This window comes from Cricetulus griseus, chromosome 2 (genome assembly GCF_003668045.3).
Source record: "Cricetulus griseus strain 17A/GY chromosome 2, alternate assembly CriGri-PICRH-1.0, whole genome shotgun sequence".
Taxonomy (NCBI): domain Eukaryota; kingdom Metazoa; phylum Chordata; class Mammalia; order Rodentia; family Cricetidae; genus Cricetulus; species Cricetulus griseus.
This window is the reverse complement of record NC_048595.1, coordinates 99,526,777-99,550,508: the sequence shown is the minus strand read 5'-3', so window position 1 is coordinate 99,550,508 and position 23,732 is coordinate 99,526,777. Positions and strand designations below refer to the sequence as shown.

Here is a 23,732-nt window from a genome sequence, read left to right as displayed (position 1 = left end):
AAACAGCAGCTGGCATTTGTTTGAACGTTTGCTGCAAGCTAAGCATTGTGCCTACTGCTGTTCAGTTATTTATTCCCATCTCACAGAAAAGGATTCTGGGGCCCGAGCGAACTTGTCCAATTAACTCTGGATGGCGAGAACCGGCCAGGCACCATCCCAGCATTTTACTAGATACTTGGAAATCTGGAGCAGGATGTTTCCAAGCCCTCCCGTCTTCCTGGTGCCGGCTGTCCGTTTCTGCGCTCACCTCTCCATTCTGGATAAAAATGGTATCCTGACTACAGATGCCCAGGGACCTTGGCAGAGAAAGGGCCTTTGGGCCTAAGAATCAGGACGTGGAAACCGGGTGATCCGGGCTTCCTGGAAAGGTGAAGGAAGGGGTGGGGGGATTAATGCCCTAACCACAGCCTGCTCTGCCTCCAACTGCCTCTGTGACTCCCTGACATTCTTTCTTATCAGGACTCCAGCCTTGCGGGTAAAACGGGAGGCTTCTAGATAGTGGTAATCTCGTCTCCTCCCCTCCCATTATCTCCAGTATACACTGCAGCTGCCTTCTACCCCACCCAAAATAGCACTGACATTCCTGGTGAAGCCTTGAATTGTAGCGTGAAAACCCCAGGTGAACCACCGTGGTCCATTCCCTGAGCATCCTCTAGAGCTCTCTGGCTTGAACTAGGTCCTATGGCCTCCGCAGGTTGGAGCCATCTGAGGAGAGAAAGGCCCCATGCCTCTGACAAAGGTCTGGGAGTGGGGAGGTGCTGCATTATGATGACCTCATCCATTCTATGACATCACCCTCTCTTCCACCCCCACTCCTCTCTGGTCAGCTGCTCTGCCAACAACCATCTGTCCAAATCCCAAAGGCCTGAAAAAGTCTGTCCTCCAGCACCTGCTACTGATCTCTATCTCAGCCAAAGAGAAGCACCATGAAACTGGAATTCACAGAGAAAAACTACAATAGCTTCGTACTGCAAAACTTGAACAAACAGAGGAAGCGCAAAGAGTACTGGGACATGGCCCTGACCGTGGACCACCACGTCTTCTTCGCACATCGCAACGTGCTGGCTGCTGTCTCGCCACTGGTGAAAAGTCTCATCTCCAGCAACGACATGAAGACCACCGACGAGCTCTTCATCACCATTGACCCCAACTATCTGTGTCCAGGCACGGTGGACCAGCTCCTGGACTACTTCTACAGCGGCAAAGTGGTGATCTCAGAGCAGAATGTGGAGGAGCTGCTTCGGGGCGCTCAGTATTTCAACACCCCGCGCCTCCGGATCCACTGCAATGACTTTCTTATTAAGTCCATTCGCCGTGCCAACTGCTTGCGCTACCTCTTCTTGGCTGAGCTGTTTGAGCTCAAAGAAGTATCAGACTTGGCCTACTCTGGCATTCGTGACAACTTCCACTTCTGGGCCAGCCCGGAGGGCTCCATGCACTTCATGCGCTGCCCCCCTGTCATCTTCGGTCGCCTGCTCCGCGATGAAAACCTTCACGTGCTCAACGAGGACCAGGCTCTCAGTGCACTCATCAATTGGGTGTACTTCAGGAAGGAGGAACGGGAAAAATACTTCAAGAAGTTCTTCAACTACATCAATCTCAATGCTGTCTCCAACAAGACGCTCATGTTTGCCAGCAACAAGCTGACAGGTTTGGAGAACAACTCCGCCCATGCGACCTTGATTGAGAGTGTCCTAATGGACCGAAAGCAGGAACGGCCGTGCAGCCTGCTGAGCTACCAGCGGAAAGGGGCCCTGCTCGACTCAGTGGTCATCCTTGGTGGCCAGAAGGCCCATGGCAAGTTCAACGATGGAGTGTTTGCTTATATCATCCAGGAGAACCTGTGGCTGAAGCTCTCAGAGATGCCCTACCGAGCAGCGGCACTGAGCGCAACTGCTGCTGGCCGTTACATCTACATATCGGGTGGCACCACTGAGCAGATTTCAGGATTAAAGACGGCATGGCGGTATGACATGGATGACAACTCCTGGACCAAGCTACCTGACCTACCCATCGGGCTTGTCTTCCACACCATGGTGACCTGCGGGGGAACAGTGTACTCGGTGGGTGGGAGCATTGCCCCACGCCGGTATGTTTCCAACATCTATCGCTACGATGAACGGAAGGAAGCCTGGTGCCTGGCAGGCAAGATGAGCATCCCTATGGACGGCACAGCCGTAATCACCAAGGGTGACCGGAACCTGTACATTGTCACTGGGCGATGCTTGGTGAAGGGCTACATCTCCCGGGTCGGAGTAGTGGACTGCTTTGACACCAATACAGGGGAAGTGGTCCAGTGTATCACTTTCCCCATTGAATTCAACCACCGGCCCCTGCTCTCTTTCCATCAGGACAACATCCTCCGTGTGCACAGCCACCGGCAGAGTGTGGAAATCAACTTACAGAAGATAAAGGCCAACAAATCAACAACCTCAGTGCCTCTGCTGCCCAACAGTTGTCCCTTGGATGTGTCCCATGCTATCTGCTCCATTGGAGACAACAAGGTATTTGTATGTGGGGGTGTCACCACAGCCAGCGATGTACAGACAAAGGACTACACCATCAATCCTAATGCTTACTTGCTGGACCAAAAGATAGGTGAATGGAAGATCCTCGCCTCCCCACCTGAGGCACTGGACTGTCCTGCCTGCTGTCTAGCCAAGCTACCTTGCAAGATTCTTCAAAGAATTTAAACAACTTTTTAACTGGGAGAATAAGTAAATGCATTATTATTCACAATTTAATGGCAAAGAACAAAAGAGGAAATGCGGCCTTTGGGTTTCTTTCAGTGTTAGTCAATGCTTGGGTATGAAAGTGGAGCATCTGGGCTAGGGATGCAGGGGGCAGAAGTTCACAGTTAATGTGTCTCTGGAGCTAACCAGCAGAAACCGGCTGGCATCTCTGGTTGGTGGAATGGCAGCATCTCTCAGGTACTGGTCCACAGCGGGTAGATCTTTTTTTTAGCGTTACTCCAGCACTGGAGGTGACCACACTGAGGCAGGAATAAGAGCCCTCGGTGTGGGGGTGGCGGTGGCAGTGGGATTCAAGTTCCTCCCAGACCCTGAGTTGTGATGCTGTGGGCTCTTCCAGCGTTTGTTTGCTTGGGGTCTTCCAGGGAGGTAAGAAAGGGCCCATCCCAGGTCTGGGAGAGCAGCCTTGTGGGCTGGGGAGGAAGGTGGTGTATGGGCACAGCTGGGGGACAAGCATGGTGGACAGTTGGTGGTATTTGTATACAGAGGGTAGTTTTGTGTCTCATTTGTGGGGAAATTGAGGATTATTTACAACTGCTTCTAGTAGGAAAGTTTTACTGAGAACCCTTTCCAGGATTGTGAGGTTTGAATCTGGGGTGGGGGTGGGGGGTGAGGTGGAAGAGATGTCAGTAAATGGAGAAGAAAGAAATTCTCATCTGTAGGGAAGTGAAGTTTGTGGATGCTGTGATAGGGCGCAGGTGGCATGTTTTGAGTCCCAGTCAGGCACTCGCTAGGTCATTCTGGGTCAGTTAATCTGTGTCTCTGTCTTAATTTCCTTTTCTGTAATTGAGAGATAGCGAGACAGCCTACCTAAGAGTGTAAATGTGGAGTTTTAATGAATTAGCACATGTGGAATGCCTAGAATGGACAATTCCCCAGCATTCACTGATGTGTGATGACACCCCCCCACACACACACACCTGTCACAGGTTTTCCTTCTGTAGCTCAGGCCTCTCAGGAACTCACTCTGTAGCTCCGGCTACCCTGGAACCATGATCCTCTGGCCTTCGCCTAGTCTCTAGTGCTGAGATTACAGACTTCTACATCTGGTTCAGAATTACCTTATTCAAGGATAAGTTTTGCTCTGTCCAAATAGTCCCAAGATGTATTTATTGTCCCTGGATGCCACAGAAGGGAAAAAACTGGTGTCAAGAAGACCAGAAACCCATTACCTAGAGTCTCCTATCTTTTTCTAAATTACCTCTCTAGATCTCTGTTAACACAATGTCTGGCATTCAAAAATCAAGTATTTTGGTCCAAATTGTACTGCTCAGAAATGCAATAGAATGGAATGTTGATGTGTTTCTAAAAATAATCTATACTACCTACAATCAATTTATTCAAAATATATAGCTTAATGAGACATGGTGGTTCACGCCTATAATCTCAGCAGTTTAAGATGAATCTGGGTTACATGAGTCTCGGGTCTGGCTGGGCTGCAGGAGAAGAGCCTGTCTCAAAAAACAAAACAAAAAAATAAAAACAAAAACAAAAAGGGGCTAGAGAGATAGCTCAACAGTTAGGAGCACTAACATCTGCATAGTGGCTAACTAACATCAAGTCCCAACATCTGCATAGTGGCTAACAATTATCTATAACTCCAGATCCTAGGATCTGATGCCCACCTTCTGGGCTCAATGGGCACTAAACACAATACACACAGTGCACAGACAGACATACAGACATGCAAGCAAAACATCAATATACATAAAATTTTTAAAAGGCCAACAAGTAAAAAAAATATATGCAGCTTTCAGGTGTGGTGGTCCATACCTGTAATTCTAGTATTTTATGGAGATGGAAGGATTGGAAGTTCAAGGTCATTCACAACTACTACAAAGCAAGTTTGAGGCCAGCCTGGGCTACATTAGAACCCAGTCTCAAAAAAAAAAAAAAAAAAAAAGAAAGAAAGAAAGAAAGAAAGAAAGAAGAAAGCTGAGCATAGTGAAAATGTTTTTTAATCCCAGCACTCAAGAGGCAGAGGCAAGTGGATTTCTGTGGATTTGAGGCCAGCCTGATCTATATAGTTAGTTCCAAGCCATCTGGGACTACACACTAAGATCCTAACTCCAATATTTTTTGAAGTATGAAACTATATGGCTTTTAGTCATTCCCAGAGCTCAGCAGTCAGCATCACAATCAACTTTAGAATATTGCCTATCCCAGAAAGAAACCCTAAATACCAGGCATGGTGGCTCACACCTGTGGTTCCAGCACCCCCAAGACTAAAGCAGGAGTTTACTAGGAGTTTAACTGACTTAAATAATTCTAGGATTTCATGTAAATGGGATGGTCATATATCTTCTCTGGTATCTCTGACTTAGCTTTGTGTTTTTTAAAGGCTCGTATAAGGTATGCTATAATGGGTCTTTCTTTGGACTGCCAGCTCCCAAATAATGACATGAGACTTTTTATTCATTACAAAAACTTGGCCTTAGCTTAGACTTGTTGCCAATGAGCTCTTAAAATGTAAATTAACCCACATATATTAACCTATGTTCTGCCATGTGATTCGTTGCCTCTCTTCAATGACATATATCTGACTTCCTCTCTTTTTGGATTGTGAATCTCCTATACCTCAGATTCTTTCCCAGAGTTCCTCTCCCTGGAAGTCTTGCCTTTCCTCTCCTATTTAGCTCTTTATTAAATCCATCAGAAGGTACCTCAGGCAGATACACATCATCACACAGTATGCAAAAATGATTGTCCCAAGTTTAATCTCCCTTTAGTCCAATAAAAGGCCCTTTTTTCTAATATCAATAAACTATATATAATAAGAACAATTATCAGGTAAAAATCATATTCACAATGTTCAGTCCATTTGTATTTGGCAATTTTGGAGAAAGTACTCTATTATCCATCCTATCTTGGTGAGTCCAAAGTTTTATATCAAAATCACTTTCTATCATATATGAGTTGTATTATCAACTTAAAAATATTTTTTAGACCTTAAAACATTTTCTTAGGTAAACAACTTAAACTTTTGTCTCTTAACCTTTATAAACTTTATATCTCTTTTGTGATATAAAGTGAGTTTGTGAGTTTCCTTTCTGAATTTGGTAACAAGGAAAACCGTAAAACTTTATCTAGTCTTCAACCCAACCAGAGACCTGAGAAAGATATCTATTACCTGAGTAAACAGGAAGTGTAGAGCAAGAAACTTCCAAAACTATAGAAACAACAAAGACCACTAGCTGTCTGGATAGTCACCCAAGGTTCCTCTGCAACACTGGGGCATCCATCTTGGCCTACAGGCCTAGAATATCTGACAGACTTTTCTGTGAAGCAGGAATTTTGAAAGACTAGCTTACCTTGTCTTGGGAAATTTCAGTAGTTGACTTCCTTTGTGTCCTGCTTGTCCAATTTGGACAGCATTCTGTCAACATTCGAGCCAAGGGTAGTTTCTTGTCCAATGGCTAGTTTTGCCACATTTTAAGCAAGCTCCAAATGGACTTACTTTCTTTCTTTCTTTCTTTCTTTCTTTCTTTCTTTCTTTCTTTCTTTCTTCCTTCCTTCCTTCCTTCCTTCCTTCCTCTTTCTTTCTTTCTCTCTCTTTCTTTCTTTCTTTCTTTCTTTCTTTCTTTCTTTCTTTCTTTCTTTCTTTCTTTCTTTCTTTCTTTCTTGGTTTTTGGAGACAGGGTTTCTCTGTATTGCTTTTGAGGTTGTCCTGGAACTCACTCTGTAGACCAGGCTGGCCTCAAACTCATAGAGATCTGCCTGCCTCTGCCTCCCAAGTGCTGAGATTAAAGGTGTGCACCACCAATCCCGGCTTCCATACAGAGTTTCTTTGATGCCCATCATCTTCTGTGAAGTAGATTGGTGCTGCCAGGAGCAGATGTGTCCCACTGTCATGTTTTATGTCATTAAAACATCTTAAATGCCATATTCTGTAGATCTCAGAAGTGTTTAAAGACCAACTATTTAAAATATATCTAGTTAACCTTGAAAACATACCTAACATAACTACAAGTTTGATTGTTATAGGTGACTAACTACTAACTTGTATTTCTTACTTATCCTAAACATTTCTTTCTTACCCTTTGTAGTAGCTTTCAAGAACTAGAACTTCATTACATTTTTAAATGAGTTGTATAGGTACAGCATCTTAAGCATGATTAGAAACATATATGCAGTGTGTTGCAACAAAAATAACCTTAAATTTGTATCAATATACAAAAATCCATACCAGTGTAAAATATTTGAGACTAGTAGTTGCTTTTTAGTTTAAAAGTTGATTCAATGATCTACTCTTTTATCCTATCATTCCTATATTTCCCCCTTTTTTCTTTTCATTCCTTGTCCTCCATTTCCCCTGAAACACTAGATAGGAGAGTAAGAAGGAAAGAGGAAATAAAAAGAAAGAAGGAATGAAGAGAAAAAGAAAAAAATCCCTTAATCTAACCATCTTTGCTTAGTTTCCTCCCTGACCATGACCAGTAACAAGTTGCAACCAGCCCTCCTAAATGGCCACAAGCATTCATACCCACTAAAAGACCAAAACCCACCCATCTCTCTCTCAGGCATTTGGACATTGAGTTCTTAAAATTACTTCATACTGTGTGGGCAACAGCAACTCCAGTGGTCCCTGAGAAAATTAGGATAACTGTCAAGTTCTGGAAGAGCTAGCTGTATCATTTGTTGTCTCTGTGTGGCAGGAGAGTGAGTGCAGGGCTTAACTGAAGTCCTGTCTGGAGTAGTCTATGAGATTGGATCATCTTATCTAGCTGCTGTGAAGTTGACCTGGATAGAGATTTTTGAGGAAATGGCAATGGAGGCATTCTGAGAGGCTGGATCACTTGGGCAGCTTGTCTTCATTGATGTCTGGTCCTTTTTTCTTTCTGAACACACACAGACTTTTAAAGGTAGCATACATCTCTGCATTAACACAAGCATGGGATGTGCAGTGTGCACAAATCAGCTAAAGATGATTTCTTGTTTTATGTTTGAGCAGGTAAAAGGCATCTGTCAACTTTATAAGTTCATTGAACTGCATAACCAAACTGCAATATAAATCTCCATCCATGCCATATAAAAAGATGGTATGTAATAATGAGTCATGGGTGTCATCCAGTCTCAGAGCTGTTAATATGTAGAGGGATCAGCATATATGTCCCCTCTCCTGTAGTTTTTCTTGGTTTCTTCCTTTATGTCTGCAGCCAAGATTTTCAGGATGTCTCCCCAATCAAATCTGATCTTCATTACTTTTGAAGGAATCCATAGCTTTTAATTTTCTGTGTAACCTCTCCCCCAATGCAACACATTTCCTGACTTCCACTCTGAATTTAAGACATCCTTAAAATATATAGGATGGTTTAATTCAGCAGTATTTTCCACAATCCAATGTCTCTCAGCAGCTGTTGGTTTTTGCTCATTAGCATTTAAAACATTTAAAGTTAATAAAGCACTATGTGATCTATCTCTGGGGAGGTCTTTGTTACCCCTTTCTGTTTTTAGGTATATCTTTCAAAGCAGGATTGGATTTCTCTGCAACTGCTGTCTTATAGGATTGTATGGTATGCCAATAATATGCTTTATGTTGTGATATGCAGAAAAACTGTTTCATTTTACTAGGGACATGGGGGAACATGGTCAGTCTTAATTTGTACAGGTATCCCATGATGGCCACAACTTCTAATGAATGTATAATAACAGAATCAGCCTTTTCAGAACTTAAAGCAGTTGCCCATTGAAATCCTTAATATGTACCTATGGTATGTTACACATACATTAATTTTCCAAACTTTGCAAAGTGAAACACATCCATTTGACAAATTCTATTTCTTTCATACATTTTGGATAACTTCCTGCAGATAGTAGAGTTTGGTTATACAAAGAACAAGTAGGGCATTTCTTTATAATTTCCTTAGCTGGCTGCTAAGTGATCTTTCTTAAACTTTTGCTGTTAACATGGTTTCAAAATTCTTACGAAATTCTGAGACTTTTTAGCACATTTCCCTTTAATAGTTGATCAAGTTCATCCATATAATGGTAAATTATAGACTGAGGAAACTTTATGAAGTATTTCTAATGGCTATTGTACAGAATATTAGCATAAGTTAGGACTTTAAAAATCTTTGTGGCAAGACCCTCCAGTGGTGCCTTTTAACAGGTTGAGAATTATCGTAAGTGGGCATTATGAAAGCATATTTTTTTTCTATCTTGCTCATGCAAATGGATTGTGAAAAAGCAATCTCTTAAATGAATTAATATAATAGGCTGTGTGTTAGGTAATGAAGTTAAAGGGATTCCAGGTTATAAGAAACCCATAGGCTAAATGACTTTATTGATTGCTCTCAGATCTGTTAACATCCTCCATCTCCTAGATTTCTTTTTAATGACAAATATAGGGAAATTATAAGGGCCAGTGGATTCTTCTATATGTTGAGCCTCCAGCTACTCTTGGACCAGCTGTTCTAGTGCCTGTAACTTGCTTTTGTCATAGGCCATTGCCCTGCCCAAACAGGCTTGTCAGCTAACCATTGTGGCACCGCAGTTGGTGTTCTATCAGCAGTGGAAGAGCCAACCCCTGCTGTGTTCTGCTTATGGACAATGAGGACGGTCTATAGCTGTCTTTGATAACACTCTAAAATGTCTTTATTGGGAACATCTCTTTACAACCTATCTCTGGTGTTGGAAGAATATTGATCTGTGCTTCCCACTGCTGTATGATCTCTTCCCTATAGACCTATGGCTATACCAGCCACATATAGCTTTAATTTTCCTATTTGACCTTCTGGTTCTATGCATTTAGTCCATTTTAGACTTTGTTTTACCAGAGACAATGTCCCATTTCCTAGTTGCTGAATATTTACCTCCTGAAAAGGCCAATCTGGAGGCCAAGATTTTGGTGAAATTATTATTACATCTGCTCCTGTGTCTATACTTCAATTTCAGTATCATTTATAAATACTTTTAGTTTTGAGCCTGGTGTTAGTGGCTCACGCCTTTAATCCCAGCACTCGGGAGGCAGAAGCAGGCGGATCTCTGTGAGTTTAAGGCCAGCCTGGTCTCTAGAGCAAGTGCCAGGATAGGCTCCAAAGCTACACAGGGAAACCCTGTCTCAAAAAACCAATAATAAATAAATAAATAAATAAATAAATAAATAAATAAATAAATAAATAAATTCTTTTAGTTTTGGCCCTGAGCATCTATAGCAGCTTGCCAAAATACTTGTTTTCTATTCTCTCCTGTGTTTTCTGTTTTATCTCCTGAAGCACTGTGACTTGGATATCTGGATTATTAATGGCTACCTCCAGAGCAGTGCTGTTTAATTGCTTTGTGGATGAGTTTCTCTGCTGCTGACCTGAAATGGCCTGTGAGAGGCCCCCCAGGGTGTTTCTCCTTGTTTGTCCCTAGTTGATCTGCATTCATTAGTCCAACGTCAGCCTTTGCCACACCTCCTGCATACTCCAGAAGACCCGGGGCCTCCTTTTTCAATTATCTCTAGGAAAACATTGTTTCTAGGAACACCTTGCCTACAATCCCTTTCAAAATGCCCTTGCTTGTCACAGCCAAGACAGTTTGGCTTTCCTTAAAACTTTAGCAATTACTTCTCCTACTAAAGTTGCATCATAAGAATGAGATACAATATCAGCCATATTTCTAATCTATTTATCTACTGATGCAGATCTTGCCTTCAGAGACCTAATTACCTTTTTGCATTCAGGATTAGAATTTTCAAAAGTCAAAGATTTGATTAATACTTGTCTAGCTTCAGAATGTGATGGTCTTGTATTTATAGCTGAAGTCAATCTTTATAAAAAAAAAAAAAATCAGTGAATGCTTCCTTTGGACCCTGTATAATTTTAGTAAATGGTTCAGATCTTTTTCCTATTTCCTCAACCTTGTCCCAAGCACTCAAAACTGCTGTATGACATAATGACAAGACAGTACCACCATGTTCAGCCTGCATTTTTATCTCAGCATATTGACTTTCACCTAGAAGCTGATCTTGGGAACTGTTGATATCTCTAGCCCTATATCTCTGTTCTATCTCCTTCTTCCTTCACCATGGTCACCATTGTAAGTGAGGACCAGCTTCTAATATGGTTTTTGTCATATCTCTCCAATCTTGGAGGATTACTCTATTTTGAATTGCCCCAAAATTTACTATCTGCTTCATGAATGGTGAATATATACCATATGAAATTATGGCTTTAATTTTTTTTAATATAGCAACCCCTCTTTGTCTTAGTATCTTTCTAATTTTTCTTCTAATGTTTGTCTTTTATCAATCCACCTTTTGTATTTTTCTTCTTCTTGTATCTCTAAAGATTTTTTTCTTTGAGAGGTTTCAGAAAGCCACTATGGCTATTTATTAAGAATAAGATATGAAATGCCAAAATGATAGTAATCATAATCGGTATTAGGCCAATCTGTTAGGTCATTTATCTTTTTATCTTCTGTTTTCCATTTTTAAGCCATCTAATGTAGGTCCATCTAATATAAGGTCCAAACATTCCAGGAATCTTGCCTACCTGCCTGACCTCTGGGAAGTTGCTGGGACCTGATCTTCCCACTGAGTAGCAGCTGGCTGCTCATAGGCCCTATTCAAGTACTCAAGTGCACAGCAGGGCCTCTTGAAGCAGCAGAACCTCTACATGCTGCAAGCACCAGGCTTTCCTGAGAGAGTGCAGTTGCTAGGAAATTGCAACTGGCTCCTTGTCCAGAACTTTTCTCAGCTTTCTTGGGCCCTATGCTTAGATATATGGGCCCCACATCTGGGCAACAAATATAATGGATCTTTTTTTGGTCTGCCAGCTCCCAAACAATGACATAGAGACTTTTTATTATTTATGAAAACTTGGCCTTTAGCTTAGGTTTGTTCCCAACTAACACTTATAACTTAAATTAACTCATTTATATCAGTCTACATTCTACCATGTGGCTCCTCAATACCATACTTTCTCCACGTGCAACTGGCGAATCTCCTACACCTCAGATTCTTTCCCAGAGTTCCTCCTTCTCCCCCAAAGTCCTGCCTATCCTCTCCTGCCCAGCTATTGGCCATTCAGCTGTTTTTTAAAACCCATCATAAGGTGCCTTAGGCAGGCGAGGAAGGACAGAGACATATCCCAACAGTGTGCCACATTTTTATACCATTCGTGGTTGATAAACATTTGGATGATTTCTATTTTGGAACTATTATGAATGATGCTACATTGAACGTTAATATACATGTTTTTATGACTATGTTTTCATTTCTCTTGGGTGCATACCTAGGAGGTTATGTTTAGTAATTCCATATTTAGCCAATTGAGGAAGTGATGGACTCAGTTTCCAAAGCGAGTGGTATCAATTTCTATCAGCATGCATGAGGGCTCCAATGTCCCTATGCCTTCTTCACCCTTACATGTTGTCTTTCTGAATAGGGAAGAGAAGTGACATCTCAGTGTGGGTTTGGTTTGCATTTCCCTGAGAGTTACAAAGAACACCTTTATTTGATGACAGATATTAAATAACCTTGCCTCTTCTGCACTTAACTGCTAGCAGAGAAATTGTTTCTATCAAAGAAAAAGGTTTTTATAGGAGGCAGAATCTTGTTATGAAATTGGTCTTGAACTCCTGCCTCAGCCTTTTGAGTACCAAGAAAGAGGTTTATGAGAACAAATCAGAGTATGGCTGAGACTCTTGGAAGACCAGAGTGTATCATTTCAGACCACAGAATAATGTGTCTCTACATCTGTCAGGCTCTGTTAGCACAGTCTAGAATTGCAAAGAGTATGCTACAAGCCAATCATGGTGGCATACACCTTTAGTCCCAGCACTTGGGAGGGAGAGGCAGACAGATCTCCGTGAAATTGAGGCTAGCTTAGTCTACATAGCGAATTGCAGGACAGCCAGGACTACACAGAGAGACCCTGCCCCAAACAAAACAAAATGAGAACAAAAAGAGGAAAAAAAAAAAAAAGAAAAAGTACATTAGGAATCTACTTGCTGTCACGCCTGTCCTCTTGACACTTTCATCTTTCTTAGCTGTGAGAATGAGCTCCCCTCCTTTCATGTCTAACTGCTTATTATGTATCCTCTAAAAGACATCTAAACTGGCAGTGCAAGGCTGTTAACCCCAGCACTTGGGAGGCTGAGACAGGGAGGATGGCTGGAGGTCAGAGGCCAGTCAAAGCTTTGTGGAATGTACTAGGCCAGCTAGGGCTGCATAGCAAGACCCTGTCTCAAACCCTAACAACAACAAAAAGTTTATATTTATTTTGCAGAAGTTCTTTGAACAGGGCATCTTTGAGGACCTGCAAGATGGCTCAGTGCGTAAAGGCACTGGCTGCCAAGCCTGACAATTGGGCTTAATCCCCAGGACCTACAGGTAGAAGGGAACTGACTCCCAGAAGTTGTTCTCTGACCTCCACATGTGCATGGTGACATGTGTTCTCTGTCTGTCTGTCTGTCTCCTCTCTCTCTCTCTCTCTCTCTCTCTCTCTCTCTCTCTCTCTCTCTCTCTCACACACACACACACACACACACACACACACACACACAGTGTGATTTTAAAAATTCTTTGGATCCTATGCAGTCTCTCATGTGCTAATAACCCTGCTGCCACTGACTGATACTACCAGTCTTCAACAGCATAGTTTGAGCCGGATGAGGTGGTTCACCCACTTAATCCCAGCACTTGAGTGTCAGAAACAGGTGGATCTCTGGGTTTAGGGCTAGTCTGGTCTATAATGTGAGTTTCAGGACAGCCAGGACTACATGGAGAAACCTTGTGTCAACAAACAAAGAAAAGAAGAGCATAATACAGGGGCTGGAGAGATGGCTCAGTGGTTACGAGCACTTGTTCTCTTCACAGAGGATCTAGTTTCAATTCTCAGCACCAACATGGTGGCTCACAACCATCTGTAACTCCAGTTTCAGGGGCTCCCATGCCCTCTTCTTACCTCCTTAGGCACCAGGCACACACATGGTACCCAGACACACATGTATTCAGGCAAAACACACGTAAAATAAAAATGAATAAATTTAACTTAAAAAAATAAAAAAGTAGCTGGGCAGTGGTGGTGCACACCTTTAGGAGACAGAGGCAGGTGGATCTCTGAGTTTGAGGCTAGCCTGGTCTGCAGAGAGAGTTCCAGGACAGCTAGGGCTGCCGCTAACTTGAAAAAAAATTAATGAATATAATAACACATAGAATAACACACAATATGTAACTGTACAGGATAAAAGTTGTTGCAAATATCTATGTAATCGCTGTTCAGGAAAACAGAACCTTCCTCTCTCTCTGGAAGCATCTTGTGTGGTCATCGTACTGATTAGACCTCCTTTCCCATCAGGCCTGTGATGTGTCTTTTCTACAAAATTTTACTATTCAGAGACCATTCAGATGTTAAAGGTTGAGCCCAGGGCTTCATACATGTTAGGCACATACATTATCATGGAACTATATCCATCCCCAGCTCTCTTTTAACATTTTGAGAAAAAGTCTCACAAAATTGCCCAGACTAGCCTTGAACTCCCTCTGTAGCCCAGGCTGGCCTTGAATTTGCAGTCATCCTGTTTTAGCCTCAGCCTCTTAAATATGTCTGGTATGACAGACCTGTGCTACTAAGCCTAGCTTACGAATCTGTTTGCTCTGTTCTAAACCACATATGAGAGAATTGTACAGCAGAGATTCTTTCGTGCCTAGTTTTATTTACTCAAAATTGCTTTTTAAAAAATATTTTTATTGGGCTGGAGAGATGGCTCAGAGGTTAAGAGCACTGACTGCTCTTCCAGAGGTCCTGAGTTCAATTCCCAGCAACCACATGGTGGTTCACAACCATCCGTTATGAGATCTGGTGCCCTCTCCTGGTGTGCAGATATACATGGAAGCAGAATGTTGTATACATAATAAATAAATAAATGAATAAAGATTAAAAAATATCTTTATTTGATATGAGTGTTTGTTTGCATGAGGTTATGCGCACTAAGTGCATGCAGAGCCTGTGAAGGCCAGAAGAGGGCATCAGACTCCCTGGAACTGGAGTTACCATTGTGAGATGTGATGTAGGTGCTGGGAATCTAACTCAGGTTCTCTACAAAAGCAACGAATGTGCTTAACCACTGAAACATCTCTCCAGCCCCAATTTTAATATATTACTGCACATATATGTTGTTTTTCCCATTTCACTTCTGCATTCTGTCATATAAACTTGTCATCTGATTTGCCCATGCTACAAATGAATATTTGAGATGTTTCCAGTTTGGGAGATTACAAATAGTGGTATCTTGTGACACATGTATTCCAGTTTTTCTAGCCTGTGAATCTAGTGGTAGAATTGCTTTGTTGCTAATGGTAAAACATTTTGCAAGGTGACTGTGCCAGTTTGTTTTGTCATCAGCAGTATATGAAAAGCCCTGTTACTTTCTTGCTTGCCCAGGGTTGGTACTGTCCCACCTTTTTTTCTTTTTTTCATTTTTTATTTGAATTAGAAACAAGATTGAATTACATGACGATCCCAGTTCTCTTCTCCCTCCCTTCCTCCCCTACCATCCCCTCAACTAAAATTCTACCTATCACATATCCTTTCTTCTAATCTACACCTGACTCAACCCTTCTGCTCCCTCATGACCTCTGCATCCTTCCTTTTCTTCCCTTCTCATTCTTGTAGCTCCCTCCCCCCCCCCTTCCCATGTTCTCAATTTGCTCAGGGGATCGTGTTCCTTTCCCCTTCTCCAGGGGACAAAGTGTGTCTCTTTTAGGGTCCTCCTTGTTTACTAGTTTCTCTGGCAGTGTGGATTGTAGGCTGGTAATCCTTTACTCTATGTCTAAAATCCACATATGATTGAGTACATAACATGTTTGTCTTTTTGTGATTGGGTTACCTCGCTCAGAATGGTTTCTTCGAGTTCCATCCATTTTCCTACAAATTTCAAGATACCATTTTTTTTTCTGCTGAGTAGTACTCCATTGTGTAAATGTACCACAATTTCTCTATCCATTCTTTGGTTGAGGGGCATCTAGGCTGCTTCCAGTTTCTGGCTATTACAAATAGTGCTGCTATGAACATCGTTGAACATATGTCCTTGTTATATGAATGTGCTTCTTTTGGGTATATGCCTAGGAGTGGAATTGCTGCATCTTGTGGTAAACTGATTCCCATTTTCTTGAGGAGTCACCATACTGATTTCCAAAGTGATTGTACAAGTTGGCACTCCCACCAGCAGTGGAGGAGTGTTCCTCTTTCTCCGCATCCTCTCCAGCATAAACTGTCGTTGGTGTTTTTGATTTTAGCTATTCTGACAGGAGTAAGATGGTATCTCAGAGTTGTTTTGATTTGCATTTCCCTGATGGGTAAGGATGTTGAACACTTTCTTATGTGTCTTTCAGCCATTTTAGATTCCTCTATTGAGAATTCTCTATTTAGTTCTGTACTCCACTTTTTAATTGGATTGTTTGGTGTTTTGGAGACTAGCTTCTTGACTTCTTTGTATATTTTGGAGATCAGCCCTCTGTCAGATGTGGGGTTGGTGAATATCTTTTCCCAGTATGTGGGCTGCTGTTTTGTCTTGCTGACTGTGTCCTTTGCCTTACAGAAGCTTCTCAGTTTCAAGAGGTCCCATTTATTAATTGTTGATCTCAGTGTCTATGCTACTGGTGTTATGTTCAGTAAGTGGTCTCCTGTCCCGATTAATTCAAGGGTATTTCCCACTTTATCTTCTAGTAGGTTCAATGTGGCTGGGGTTATGTTGAGGTCTTTGATCCATTTTTACTTGTTTTGTGCAGGGAGAAAAGCTTGGGTCTATCTGTAGTCTTCTACATGTTTGCATCCAGTTATGCCAGCACCATTTGTTGAAGATGTTCTCTTTGTTCCAGCATATATATTTGGATTGTTTGTCAAAAATCAGGTGTTCATAGGTGTGTGGGTTAATATCAGGGATTTCAACTCTATTCCATTGGTCTACCTGTCTATTTTTGTGCCAATACCAAGCTGTTTTCAGGATTATAGCTTTGTAGTAGAGCTTGAAGTCAAGGATGGTGATGCCTCCAGAAGTTCCTCTATTGTACAGGGTTGTTTTGGCTATCCTGGGTCTTTTGTTTCTCCATATAAAGTTAGAGAATTGTTCTTTCAAGGACTGTGAAGAATTGTGTTGGGATTTTGATGGGGATTGCATTGAATCTGTAGATTGCTTTTGGCAAGATTGCCATTTTTACTATGTTGCATGGGAGATCTTTCCATTTTTGGGTATCTTCTTTAATTTATTTATTTAGAGACTCAAAATTCTTACAGTACAGGTCTTTGACTTTTTTGGTTATGTTACTCCAAGATATTTTATGTTGTTTGTGGCAATTGTAAAGGGTGATGTTTCTCTGATTTCTTTCTCCACCAATGTGTCATCTGTATATAGTAGGGCTACAGATTTTTTTTTTGAGTTAATCTTGTATCCTGCCACTTTGCTGAAGGTATTTATCAGCTGTAGGAGTTCCCTGGTAGAGTTTTTCAGTGACCCGACCCGAGGGTCAGTCATTCAGGGTTCCGGAGGGGGGCTGCCTGAAAGAGTCATGGGCGAGAAAAGGGAAGGAGACCAAGCAGCGCAAAAGAAAGAGGACCAGGGTCCATCTATGCAATGTCAAGGCCTCGATTTATTGGGGTTCAGACTGGGCTTATATAGCCCTTCACCAAGGAAATTGGGTAAGCGGGGAGATAACAGGAAGGAGCATCTAGTGTATGCTGGGGCCAGAGCATTCTTCTTATCAGCCGGAACATCTTGTGATCTTCCCCTGAACAGCAAAAGCCCCAGGAAATAGGAAAGCCCCAGGCCCTTTCTCAGAACAGAAGCAATTAGCAGTTCCGTGCCAAACCATCTAATTACAGGTTACAGGAGGCTCACAGAGATGGCTTTGAGCTGCAAACTTAAAGGTCATAAAAGGGCTTACAAAGATGGGCTTTAAACTCCATAGTTTAGGGCCCATGGCCCTTAACATCTCCCCCTTATTTTTTCCTTAACAAAGGAGGGAGGTGAGGACTAGGCCACAGGTAGCATTCTTAGGGGGTCTTTGTTCATGACCGTCTCTGTCTTAGGTTAGTTCGACCTTGCCACCTCACTGACTTTACCCATCTTCGGGTGATAAAAACTGGCCATCCAGGGGTCCCATGTCTTAGGTTAGTCAAGGAGGGAAGGAAGTTGCCCGTCGTCGAGGCGGCCATTTGTACCCGGGGCTACCAGTGTTGCATGCCTAGGGATGGCAAGTATGGCTCTAAAGCCTGTGACTAGACCTTTAACAGTTTAGAAAAATTAAGCCTCTCTTGATGGCCCAAGGGGTTGCCTGGTTCACTCTGCTCTTCACGCTGCTCATCAACTGGGTTCTGGATCCGGTGATACTGTACAGAGACAAAATCTTTAGGGAGAAGTGAATCTATCTGTCCTTTTATAAAGCGAGTCATTCTTTGGAAGGCCCACGGGCCAAAAGAAATCAGCAGCAATAATCCTATAAGCAGACCCAAGAGGGACGGTAGCAGAGTAGAAAGCCAGGGAGAGGTTGAAAACCAATTTTTATACCAGGACTCTTGTTGCTCTCTTTGTTTCTTTCTATCCTCTAGATTTCTCCTTATTTTGTCTATGCTGTCTTGTATTAGCCCAGTTTTATCTTTGTAAAAACAGCACTCTTCTTTGAGAGCTGCACAGAGTTCGCCTTCTTTGAGGAAAATTAAATCCAGTCCTCTCCTGTTTTGCAGTACCACTTCTGACAGGGAGACCAGAGAGTCCTTTAGATTTTGGAGTCCTGTTTGTAGTTCTTTAATATCTTTATCTACTGCTTGGGACAATTGAGTCAAATGTGCGTATTGCTGTTGGGAAGTTATTAGGGAAGCTATCATCAGGCCCAGCTTGGGGCATGTAGATGCCTGGGGTTCCCCATTCATTGCCGGCTCCCATGGCCAAGGCGCAAAGATCTACAATCAGGGGATCATATTTGGGTGTAGTCCCTATATGGAAGGAGGAATTAGCTACATCACCGGCCTGGTTGATGATTATCCAGGTGAAACTGAAGAGCTGATAGTTGGAGCCGTTGGTGGACTGGATCATACAACACAGGATCGTGAAATACAGCAGCGCCATCCTTTTTCTTTTATATTCTCCCCTGTTTAATCTGAAATTAAACAGATGGGATGGATTTCTCAGGGATATCCCTGGGTAGGTTATAAGGTTTTATTAACCGATCGGGGAGCCATCTGGCATCTTGAGCCTGTGTGTCATAGATACAGGCATGTCCTTTTCCCCAGATAAGGACTGGGTCAGGTCCCTGCCATTTTCCCAAGATGGGATCTTTCCAAAGTACTTGTGCGTAATTAAAGGCAGTGGAGGGGTGCCAGGGGCGTTCTGCGGCTGAGCAGCCCTTTTCTTCCAAGGTTAGAAAATTTAAAACAAACAGGGCATGGGCTAAAAGGATCTTTGCATTGCCTCGATGGGGATATAGGGTTTCTTGCGTGGAAAGTTTGGTAATTGTATGTTTAAGTATCTGATTGGCACGTTCGACAATACCTTGTCCTTGAGGATTATAAGGGATGCCAGTTATGTGCTTTATCTGCATCTGGGAACAAAATTGTTTAAACCTATGGCTGGTGTAACCTGGTCCATTGTCAGTCTTAACAGCCTTGGGTTGTCCTAACATTGAGAGGGCTGAAAACATATGGGCTATAACTTCCTTAGTGGCTTCTCCAGAGTGGGCAGAAGCATGTATAAACCCACTGAATGTATCTATGGTGACATAAACAAATTTTAGTCTGCCGAAAGAAGGAACATGGGTGACATCCATTTGCCAGAGTTCTCCGGGGACAAGACCTCGAGGATTAACCCCAAAATGAGGCTCTGGGAGGAAGGTTACACAGCCTTTACGGCCCTTTACAATTTGTCTAGCTTGCTCCCTAGTAATCTTATATTTAAGTCTTAGGGACCAAGCATTTAGGTGATGAACCAAATGAGCCTGTTGAGCTGCTTGTATGGGGTCCTGGGTAAAAGAGGCCATGGCTATTTTAGTAGCCTGGTCAGCCTTATTATTCCCTTCTGTTAACGGACCAGGCAATCCAGAGTGAGCTCGGATATGCCCCACAAAAAAATGGACTTTGACGCTTCCTAATCTGGGCCTGAATTTCAGAAAAAAGCTGGAAGGTGGGGGTTGTTGGTGTGATAATAGGAACAGGCTCTAGAATTTGTAAGGCCCTAGCAACATAATGGCTATCAGTATAGAGATTGAAAGGCTGAGGATTCTCTTAAAAGCCTCCAAGGCACCCGTTAGTTCTACAAGTTGGGCAGATCTACAGGTGGTGGTGATGGAATAGGCGAGCCCGTTAATAACGAGGCCTGCTTGTCTGTTGTTAGACCCATCTATAAAGACTGTAACAGCTCCCTTGAGAGGTTCAAAGCAAAGGGAGTAACCTGAAGGAACTGGAGGAGCCGGTCATTAGGCAGATGAGTATCCAACTGGCCTTGATAAGTAATGGTTAATATGGCCCAGTCGTTCTCCTTGTTTTGTAACCAGGCAATCTGTTCTTTGGAATAGGGTATAACTGTAATCTCCGGTTCTCAACCAAAGAATCGGGTGGCTGACCGAAGGCTTTTAAAAACAAGTTGACAGACCAGGGACAGGTAGCTGGGTAATATTTTGGGTTGAGAGGCTGAAAGATGAATCCACATAAGGGGTCACTTTTGTTGCCATAAAAGCCCCCGTGGGTGTGAACTCTGTTGTAAGTACAATAAGATAAAGGACTTCTGTAGGGCTGTAATACCCGACAAACTGGTCCTGAATGGCCTGTTCCACCAGTTGTAATGCAACCTTAGCCTCTGGCGTCAGGAATCTAGGGGAGGTGGGATCTGGGCTACCATTAAGGATGTCATATAATGGCTTTAGCTCTCCTGTAGTTAGCTTAAGATAGGGTCAAAGCCAATTAACATCTCCCAGCAACTTTTGAAAATCATTAAGGGTATGCAGCCTTGTTGTGCGTATGGCAAGTTTCTGGGAAAAGACAGAGGCAGGTTCTAGTCTAAATCCCAAAAATAGGAAGGGGTAAGTTGTCTGGATCTTTTCTGGGGCAATAGTAAAGCCTCTTTCTTGAAGTTTTTGAACAATTTCCTGTGATATAATGGTAACCTCCCGCAAGGTGGCAGCAGCAATCAACAAATCATCCATATAATGAATAATATAAGCAGCAGGATAGCATAAGTGGCGAGGATCAATAGTTTGGGCCACATAGCGCTGACACAAGGTTGGACTGTTAGCCATGCCCTGTGGTAGTACGCGCCATTGAAAGCTAGGATTAGGGCCTATATGATTAACAGTGGGTACAGAAAAGGCAAATCGAACACAATCCTCAGGATGTAAGGGAATAGAGAAGAAGCAATCCTTAATATCTATTATTATTTTTTCATAATCCCTAGGTATAGCTACTGGTGTGGGTAAGCCAGGTTGTAGGTCCCCCATGGGAACCATGGTCTCGTTGACCTTCCTGAGATCCTGTAATAACCTCCATTGTCCCCCTTTCTTTCTAATCACAAAAATTGGTGTATTCCACGGCGAGGTGGAGGCTTCGAGGTGCCCTAATTCTAATTGCTCCCGCACCAATCGATGGGCAGCCTGAATCTTTTCTAAAGGCATGGGCCATTGATCAATCCAGACCGGATCATTAGATTTCCAGGAAATTTTGTTGGCCTGAATTGCAGGAGGATCTAGGAAAAAGAATGAGCCCCGAGACCCATTCTATCCTGCCGCTGTTGAACCAGAATAGTGCTGGTTCGTCCTTGCTCTTCCCTTCCTAAACCCTTTCCAGGTAAATATCCTGTTTTAAGCATTTGTTTGGTTACAGCATCATTAGGACTCATCATGATGACTCCCATCTGTTGTAAAATATCTCTGCCCCATAAGTTAATGGGCAGGCCCTCAACTATAAAGGGCTGGATAGTGCCAGAATTGCCTTCCTCATCCCGCCAAGTCAGAAATTTTGCATTTTTCATTGTTTTTTGAATTTGTCCAATACCCTGTAAATGGGTAGCTGTGGCGTCTAGGGACCATGCCCGAGGCCAAAATCTGGTTGATATTACCGTGGCATCAGCTCCCGAATCTAAAATGCCTTGGAATTTCTTTCCATCTAACCATAATGTCATTAGAGGTCTTTTTTCTTTTCAATTGTTGGACCCAATAAATATGGGATGAGCCAGGGCTCGAGGCTCCCCGGAGTCCCGCTGATGAGGGAACTGTCCCAATAATGGCAAGGGTAAAGCTTGAGCCAGCCACTCTCCTTTTTAAACAGCCAGCGGGCCTTGAGTGGCGGTAGCCAAGATTTTTATCTCCCCAATATAATCGGCATCTACCACTGATGGAATAATAGAGAGGCCCTTTAATGAGCTAGAAGCCCTACCCAAGATGAGAAAAAACATGCCGGGGGAGGGGGCTCAAAAACTCCGGTATCAATAATTATAGTTCCTTCCTCGGGTGTTATAATCTGGGAGGAGGTGGAACACAGGTCCAATCCTGCGCTCCCCGGAGTGGCTCTGCATAAGACAGATCCAATCCTGCTCTCCCCGGAGTGGCTCTGCATAACACTGGTTTGGAGTTCTCTCCCGCTGACTCAGCTGTTGCTGTGAATTGAATGGGTAAGGGCCCTGCTGTGGGGGTTCCGAGACCGCAGTAGCGGAAGGAGGAGCTGCCAGCGGGTTTCCCATAAAGTCAGTCCTGGACCTGCACTCACTTGCCCAATGTCTGCCTTTCTTACAACGGGGGCAGTGGCCAGGAGGGTTGTTATCTGCTGTCCTAGGGGCAGGGAAAGGGCCTCCTTGTTTAGTATGACATTCTCTTGCAAAATGTCCATGCTGACCACATGAGAAGCATGTCTTGTCACCAATTCTAGGGCGTCCCTTTCGTTCATTGAGTACTGCCCCTATAGCCAGGCCGATGGACTTAGAAAGCTGATGGCCAAAGGCATCAACTTCATTGCAAACTCTGATCATGCCAGGTATAGTAATGTCTCTCATCTTTCCCCTAAGAACAGCTTTGCAGGCCAAATTAACGTTCTCAAAGGCTAGTTGTTTAATCAGGGTTCCTTCTCCCTCCTCAGGTCCCAGGATTCGTTCAGCGGCCTCCTGTAGGCGGCCCATGAACTGAGCATAGGGCTCCTGAGGACCTTGGGTTATTTTTGTGAGGGGAGTGGTAATCGTGGAGGCCGAGGGGACGGCCCTCCATGCAGCTAATGCCGCTTCCGCTGTCTGAGAGAGAATACCTGGTGAGAGGCCTTTTTGTTTCTCTTCACTTGAGTATTTGCCCTGTCCGCTTATTTTTTCTGAGGTCCAGGAGGCGGCCTGCATCCTAGGATTTTTTCTATTTTGTCTGGCCAGGGCCTCAGCTCTATCTTGAAATTCCGCTTTCCAAATTAAATATTGGCCCCTAGAAAGGACTGACTGGACTATTCGAGACCATTCAGCAGGGAGCAAATACCCATTCCCTGCTAAACCATCCAGGATTGTCATTGTGAAGGGGGCCTGAAGCCCATAGTTTTTAACTGCCGAATGGAGGTCCTTAAGGTGTTTGAGCTTTATCTTTTTAAATACTTGATGGGGGGCCTCAACCTCTCCCTCATCCTTCCTCATTTGAGCTGACCCCCTCTTCTCCTGATTGATCAGAACTGTCATCCGGGTCTGGTTTGTCTCCTAATCCTCTCTTAGAAGCACCAGACAGAGAAGTGACATCTGTATCCTTATCTCCTGTCTGAGCTCGGGTCATAACAGGAAAGGCCATTTTTCAGGATGCCTTTCAGGTTTTTGGATGATAGGCCTCCCTCAGAGTCAGTTGGAGGTCCTGGACTTGAGAGGTTAAGTCGGAGAGTTCCGATTGCAATTGAACCATTTGTTTTAGACCCTGTATCTGCGCCTGAAGGGCGATTTTGGTTTTAGTAAGGCTAGTAACTGCACTTTGTGGAATCTGAGATGGGTTAGGTGGAACAAAAATTGGGGGTGGGAGATACGGTGGGGGCCGCTGCAAAAGGGGTGGCCTAGTCATATTTA

The 23,732-nt window shown here is 43.2% G+C and overlaps 1 protein-coding gene across 1 annotated transcript; it reads left to right on the top strand.

Annotated features, from left to right (window-relative positions):
• On the top strand, positions 1 to 3,315 carry Ccin (calicin). The gene has a single exon (XM_027403212.2). The coding sequence runs from the start codon at positions 927 to 929 to the stop codon at positions 2,691 to 2,693; it is 1,767 nt and encodes a 588-aa protein (XP_027259013.1). The 5' UTR covers positions 1 to 926; the 3' UTR covers positions 2,694 to 3,315.
• Positions 3,316 to 23,732: the final 20,417 nt, after the last annotated feature.